The sequence below is a fragment of the Aegilops tauschii genome, chromosome 5, assembly GCF_002575655.3.
Source record: "Aegilops tauschii subsp. strangulata cultivar AL8/78 chromosome 5, Aet v6.0, whole genome shotgun sequence".
In the NCBI taxonomy this organism is placed as follows: domain Eukaryota; kingdom Viridiplantae; phylum Streptophyta; class Magnoliopsida; order Poales; family Poaceae; genus Aegilops; species Aegilops tauschii.
The window spans coordinates 319,330,124-319,337,453 of record NC_053039.3 but is presented as its reverse complement, the minus strand read 5'-3'; the positions used below and the strand labels follow the sequence as shown (position 1 = coordinate 319,337,453).

General features: G+C 45.7%; 1 protein-coding gene across 1 annotated transcript; it reads right to left on the bottom strand.

Moving 5' to 3' along the window:
- Nucleotides 1-1,276: 1,276 nt before the first annotated feature.
- Nucleotides 1,277-2,760, bottom strand: LOC141022810 (uncharacterized). The gene is made up of 2 exons (XM_073499080.1): nt 2,722-2,760; nt 1,277-1,798 (listed from the first exon to the last, which is right to left on the bottom strand). The coding sequence occupies exons 1-2, from the start codon at nt 2,758-2,760 to the stop codon at nt 1,277-1,279; spliced, it is 561 nt and encodes a 186-aa protein (XP_073355181.1).
- Between the last annotated feature and the right edge of the window lie 4,570 nt (nt 2,761-7,330).

The window sequence follows — 7,330 nt, the reverse complement described above, 5'->3', positions numbered from 1 at the left end:
ATGTTGTGGTTGGTGTTAGGTGGTGGATTGATTCTGATTCAGTGTATGCGAATGCATTTGAGAAGCAACAGGACTGCTTACTTGAATATAGCGAACTGCATTGTCATACCACAACGAACTGCGGAACGCGTGGTTGGGCCTGTGTTTGTGGAGTGGTATGGGGGATTTTTTTTAATTTTCAGTAGCCTCACTTTTGTCTGTTGGGCCTGTGTTCGGGGAGTGAAGATGCATTGGGCCCAAGTCAGCCTGTGAGCACGGCTGGTTCCCGATGCGCTGTGTGTCCGGTCTAATGTTTAGTCCCACCTCGCCCGCGAAGGGCGCACTCGACCTGTTTATAAGCGCTGGCGAGGCAGCCGTATCGAACTCCTCTGGTTACTTATTTGGGCGCTTATACACGGCGCTCGCTGCTCTATGCTCTCTGACCTGTGGGCCCATGTATGCCCGGCCCCATGCATCGTGGCTCAGAACGACTCGCCTTCTGTGGGCGCAGACCTACTACGAGACTGGCTGGGGCTGGCTACACCTAGGGTGGTCAATTTTTTCTTTGTATTTTCTCTCTTAAGCATTTTTTTCAAATGTAGGGGCGTGCACTACTTACTAAATCATTCGTGCACTACATTGATCAGAGTTCTGTACTGCATGTGCATGCATTCCGCACTACGTGTACAGTTCTCATTTTCTTTTCATGTTTTTGCTGTTATGTATTCTTTTTTCAAATGTAGGGGCGTGCACTGCTTAGTAAATCATTCGTGCACTGCATTGATCATGTGTCTGTACTGCATGTTCACATATTCCGCACTACATATACAGGTCGCATTTGTCTTTTCGTGTTTTTGCTCTTATGTATTATTTTTTCAAATGTAGGGGTGTGCACTGCTTTCTTGGGTATGTGTAAACTTCATTCGACAGAGTCTGTACTGCATTCGTACACATTTTTGCACTGCACGCGTCCTATTTGCGCACTGCATCTTCGTCCGTTTTGTGCACTGCTCGAATCTAATGATACATAAGCAAACAACAGAAAACAAATTATCACAAGCATTTTGTACGACAAGTTGATCATCAGCAAACTAAGTTCAACAGAAAGCAATCTAACATAATCAAAGTTCATCATTACAAGCGATTCTGCATGACAAGCAAACTAAGTTCAGCAAAAGCAAATGATCACAAGCAAACTAACGATACATACACAAACACATAAAGCAAATTTGATGCTAATTCTAAAACGACGCTAGCATTGTTGGCTCTTGGCCGGCATCATCTGCTTCTTCACTAGTTAGCGTCTCCCCATCCCCAGCTGCTCCTGGCGCGCTTCTTGGGGGGCTCCTCCTTCTCCAGCTTTGCACGGCGAAGCCCGTCCTGGGTGAGGGTGATGCGGTTCCATTTCTCGTACGCTGCGTATGTGTTCGTCGTCGGTGATCTTCTTCTTCATGTTGTTGTAGTAGTCGTCGATGAGCATGCCGGAGACGTCTGCAAGGGAGTCCAACTCCTTGGTTGCCTCGGGCACCATCCACTCCTTCTGGATGTCGACGAAGTTGGCGACCTCCAGATTGACGAGCTCTAGCCTGGTTTTGTCGCCGTCGATGGAGAAGCCAGCAAAGGTGTACCTGGGGTCTGCGAGGAAGTTGTCGAAGACTGTGCACCTTTCAGCGGCGCTCAGTTGGAAGAGCAGCACCGACTGAGTCTTGCCGACGGAGAGTTGGACGAGGGTGGGTTTCTGCGTCGCTTCAGGCTCGTTGTTGTACTCAAGATCAATCCCGACGATCTTGTGGCGCTGGAGCCTGAGGTGGCGCTTGTACTACGCGAGGGAGATCGCCATCTGCTTCTTGTCATTGGTGTGGATGACGTGCAACTTGGCATTGCCGTGGGCCTCCACGTCCTTGTACTCATCGGAGAACGCCGTCGCCGGTACTAGGGCTTGGTGTTTTCTGTGGAGATCAATGTGATGAAGCGATTTGGTGGCAGCGCAATGGACACTTGTGTTGTTGTCGATGAGAAGGCCTTTGGCAGGGGTCTGAATTTAAGGGGAGGGCGCGGGCTGGGATGGCCGCATCGGATGAACTGCACGGTCTCGCTGACGATGCGGTTGTGCAGATCGTTGGTTGGTGTTGCGTCTGTGATCGTGGGTTTGTGGCGATGGAACCGCTCGGATTGGGTGGTTGTATGCGAACGTGGTTTTTTTAACGTGGTTTTATTTTACTTTTGATCAGTAAAAAAATTTTAACCACCACTTTCTGTGCGAACGGGCATTTGTCACATTTATATGTATCCTACGTGTTAACGGAATTGCATTGGTTATCGTTCTGCACTGCATCGTCTATCAAAGAGAACTGCATTTTGTCTACAGGTGCGTACTTCACCGTTTTTTGCGTGTCCTTGCTGCAGCCCCTGAAAAAAGTACAATGTATTCCGCAATTTTTACGAGTTTTTCTCTGTGGACTAGACCGTGTATTTATTCATGTACGTAATCCAGAACTGAATTGCTATACCGTACTGCTTCATCTAACCAAATGCACTGAATTTTTCTAGAGCTGCGTACTGCATCTGTTTTTGCGAGTACTTGCTGCAGTCCCTGGCACGGGAGGGGTAGGGGGCTGGCCCCCCCTTTTTTTGTTGTGTCACTTATTTGAAGGTACACTTTTTTCGGATGCGTTTTCTTAACACGCACGTTATTTTTGAATTTAACTTTTTTTATGAACTGCATGTATTTTATTTTTTTACCGTCTGAACTTCATTGTTCTTCATAGAGAACTGCATCATGTGCGTTTCGATGTAGTCTGTCTTATTTAGCCGGACCGTTTTTGGGCCGGCCCGTTTTATGTGACCCTTTGCCACGCGGGCCTCCTACGTGTCCCTCCCAAGCGATCCCACTGCTCCGCTGACAGGGAGAGAGACCGAGAAGAATCCCCTCTCCTCTCTTACAGTTTCTTCCAAGGCATCTCTCCCTCGAGCAAAACCGCCGTCGCCCGCAGCAACCGTCGTCGCCCGAGGAACCGCCGCCCTCAAGAGGTCCTTATTCCTGCATTCCGCGTCGCCGTCTGCTCCGCGAGCCCTTGCCGCTGCGCTCCCGCAGCCCTTTCCCGTCCGTTCCCGTCGCCGCTTCCCCCCGCCGCCGCCGTTCATCCCCTTTTTTGTGGCACGTTCCCCTTGGCCTCGGTCTTGATCGTCCCCTCGTCTAATTTTGTGATTCTCGTAGTTGCTATTGCCATTTTTGCTTGTGTAATTTTTCCGTAGGCAGGCGATTTTATCTCGATTTGAAGTCAATACTCGTGTGTGCTCTGTAGGCAAAGCAAGGTGGATCTAGGATTTCTTCATATTTCACCGATTTTTTTGCTTATATCTGTCACTTCGTCCTTGTGCTGCAGGCAAAGGCCATGTCTTCGCCGAGCAGAGTGGGAGGAGGAGTTCAGGATATGTGGAGTGCTTATTTTTGGCTTTGTTTATTTTGTTTGATGTTTATCTAGTTTCCTAATTAATCCTGCATATTTGTTTATGCTCTGTTAGTTGTCAGCGTTTGTTTGCATTATTTTGTGATGTGATGTTTTGTAATTTCTGTTTCTGGTTTTTTTAATCCAGTAGGTGATTGCAGTGCTCATACTGATACACCAATTGGCTCTCGTTGTCCTGGTGGTAAGGATCATGGTGGTGAGGGAGGACATCAAGTGAATTCACCGATTGAATCTTCTCCCATAAGTGTGGCCCCTCCTTCTGGTATGTGAATGCTTTGTTTATTTTGTGTATGTTGCTTACTTGATGTTGTACAAATTGGCGTTGCCTTGCTATATCTAGTCAGGCATTTTGTTGGGAACAAACGTGAAGTTAGTGTATGCAGCACTGCATTTATTTGTATATGTGAACTCCACTATATGTATGTGTGAACTGCATTCTTGTTTTATTCAAGTTTTTTGTACAATGCATCAATTTTTATTTTAGCTTATGATTGGAGCACCGCATTTATATGTCTAAGTGTACTGCATTTGTTCTTTTTGTGCACTTTTTAACGACCATAGTCAAACTTCATTTTGACGCAGTGTCTGTTTTCCATGCTGGGGCGCCTGGGTTTGAGGAGGTTACTCAATTGATTGATCATTATTTTTCAGAGGGTGATGTTGGTGTGAGCTTTGACCAGAGACGTCCTTTCTTGTCTGAAACGCAATCGCAGTCTGTTGATGGTACAGAGGAAGTTACACAGGATTGGACGGTCTCGGAACAACTTCGTGCATATGAATTGAAGCAAAGCAAGAAGAAGTTGAGGTTTGAAAGTGACTCAAAAGAGTTTGTGGAGAAGGAGAAGCAGAGGAGAGCTGCAGATGGTGCCGAGGGTGCCAAATTTGCCAAGGTGAAGTCCATGTGTTGCTGGCATGAACAAGAATCTTGGGAAGAGAACTGCTGAAGCTGGTGGAAAGGATCCTCAGCGCAAGCGACTACATGTCACTGAAGGTCCCAACTCTGACGATGACGACTTTGTGCTTGCTGATTTTGTGAGGGATGTTCATACTGGTAGATGCAAAGACTGTGGTTCATCTAAGAGTCTACCCAAGCGTGCCCGTGATGATGTCGATGAAGATGTTGGTGCGGACTCTGGCGAGGAGGCGGATGTTGTTCCAAAGGTTTGTTGAAGTGGACTGCATTTTTTCCTTCATTGTTATTCTATCTGTGTTTTCTCTATCTCTTTTTTATGGCTAATCTTCTAATGTGGACTGCATTTCCCTCTACACAGAGGAAGAAGTCTAGTAAGAGCAATGCAACTGAAGATGATGCCAAGGGAGATGATTCTCGATTTAACAAGACCGTACGTTTGCCGCTTCCCACTGTTTGCGAGGTTGCTGCTTTATTGAAACAAGCACACTTTAGTCATGTTCGGGATGCTGGATTCGGTGTCGTATTTGAACTGAAGTAAAGAAAAATGTGTCGCGCATTCTTTTGTGCTATCTGATGGGACTGATTGACCCTTCCACCATGATAATGGACTTTGGGAATGGCAGGGTTCTTCGAATCAATCGTGATGCAGTTCATCACATTTTTGATTTACCTATGGGACATCACACTACACCCATGCCTGCCGCCAGCGGCCATGATGACTCGTTGACTGCCCTCAAGGATGAGCTTGGCTTTGACCGTTCAAAAAGTATAGGTGTCAAGGACTTGCTTGAGAAGTTGAAGGTGTTGGTGGAGGAAGATGATCATGTGACTGTTGACCTTGTTGTGAAGGTGTTCTTCCTGATACTTTACCAGAATTTGCTGTGCCCCGGGCCTGCAGTTCGTTTGGGTAGAGTTGCTGCAATGGTAGTGAACATGGATTATGCGGCTATGGCACAGACGGACTTTTGCCAGCTTGTTGTTGATGAGTTGCAGGCAGCTGTGGTGAGGTGGCAAACAGAAGGCAGCAAGCAGAATTGAGGGTTGTGCCATTGTCCCCCTGATTATGTATCTTGACTGCTTGAAGCTTCACAAATTTTCAGTTATGCACACATTGACGCCACGTGCGTCATACCATACGACCAAGGACCTGATGAAGTTATACAATGAGGATGTGCTTGTGAAGGGAAAGATTTACTTGGAAACTTACAAATTTGGGAAGCTGCCGGTTAGTGCATCTGAGTTTTTAATATCAGATTTTTTTTAGAAAAAAGGTGCAGCCATTATAAATCTGAACTTTTCTAGTACCCACATGTGTACTTCTCTTCGCTTCTTGTCTTTTTTTGCAGTGGAAGGTGTCAGGTGATATTGCGTAGAACCGTCCTGCTGCAGTTGTATGTGGCACCTCTGATGCGGGGCCTAGCACTCATGCTAGGTTTTATGAGCCTATTTGTAGCCAGCTTCCTGCCTGTGATGATGAGGTGCCGCGTACTCGTGGTTTCATGGCTCAACAGATGTCTGATAATAGAAGCTCTTCTAAACAGACATTTGTTGGCGGCAAAAAACACGAGGAGATTGATGAGCTTCTTCTGAAGGTTTTGAAGTTGACTGAAGATTTCCCAACCTCTGGTGACAGGTTGAGGACTGTTGCTGGTTTTTTCCCTGTTGGCCATAGCCCACGAGATGAAGATATTGTTGCTGCTCACAATTTTGATTGCGGCGTGATTGAAAGCGTGAAGACTGCAGTGACGAATGTTCGGTCTTCGTATGCTCAGTTGAGACATTCACAGGAAGAAAAATGCGGTCGGTATGAGAAGGATGCTGAGCATATTTTGGATGAAATGAATCGTCAGGACGCTGGCGTCAGCGCTGATAATGTATGTTCTAGGTTTTTTGTGCCTTTGTACCTCTTTTGTGTATTATGTGGACTGCTCCTCACTATTTTTGTTTTTTGTGATAGGCTGGGGTGGAATCTTCTGGTGTCCATGGATCTAGGGACGATGGAATTGCTCAGGTACAAGTACTTCTGCCATGTCTGTTCTGCCATGCGTCCCTCTTCTTGAACTTGCATTTTTTGCTTTCCATTTTATTGTATTTTTGTGTACTTCACGATTGTAAAGTGTGTACTGCTTGTGCATAGTTGAAGTTTTTTTCTTTTTTGTTCGTTACCATCTTATTTTCATTTTTGGTTTGTTCTATGCCTGTAGACTGGAGTTGCTGCTTGTGATGTGCACAAAGATTCCTACGATGGCTCTGGGAAGGATGAGGTCTTGGCTGATGCATCGTCCCCCCCGGATGTTGTATCTAATAAGGTATAGTTGAATTACTTTTTCTGTTAGTGGGTTGTAATCTAATTTTTTTTTATAAACTTGATGTACGCTGTTATGTTCACTCATATGCATTTCATTTACATATGTGAGCTGCAATAGTTTTACATGTGTGAGCTTCAGTCTTTGACATAAGTGAACTAAAGTTCTTTTCGCATACATGGTTCATAGTCTTTTACATACGTAAGCTTCAGTATTTAACATAACTGAACTGCAGCGTTTGACAAAGGGAACTGCAGTTCTTTTTTACGTATATGTGGGTTGCAGTTGTAGTTGTTTTGACACATGTGGGTTGCAGTTGTTTTGCATATGTGGAGTGCAGTTGTTCTGCGTATGTTGTCAGTAGTCTTTGACATAAGTGTCCTGTGTGTTGTTGTGTTGATTATCCCCACACTCATTTGTGTAATTGTGTCTTTTTCAAACTTTCCACAGCCTGGAGCAGAAAACGTAGAAGTTCATGTTGATCTGAACCAGGGGGGTTGTGCTGCTGATGGTGGTGGCAGTGTTGATGCTTCTGCATCGGTTGTCGTCAATTGTGCAGATCCTTCTGTAGCTCAGGAATCCCAAGATGTTGTTTCCCCTAGTCGGCATGAAGATTCTGATTTTGGCACTGAAAAGCCGCTGGAGAATGTCGTTCCTGCTGT

Excerpts from the sequence above, each read along its gene's own strand:
- LOC141022810 (XM_073499080.1), bottom strand. The coding sequence starts at position 2,760 with ATGATGCAGTTCTCTATGAAGAACAATGAAGTTCAGACG. Across the intron at positions 1,799-2,721 it reads AGAACAATGAAGTTCAGACG|TACAAGCGCCACCTCAGGCT; the intron begins GTAAAAAAATAA and ends TCCCTCGCGTAG.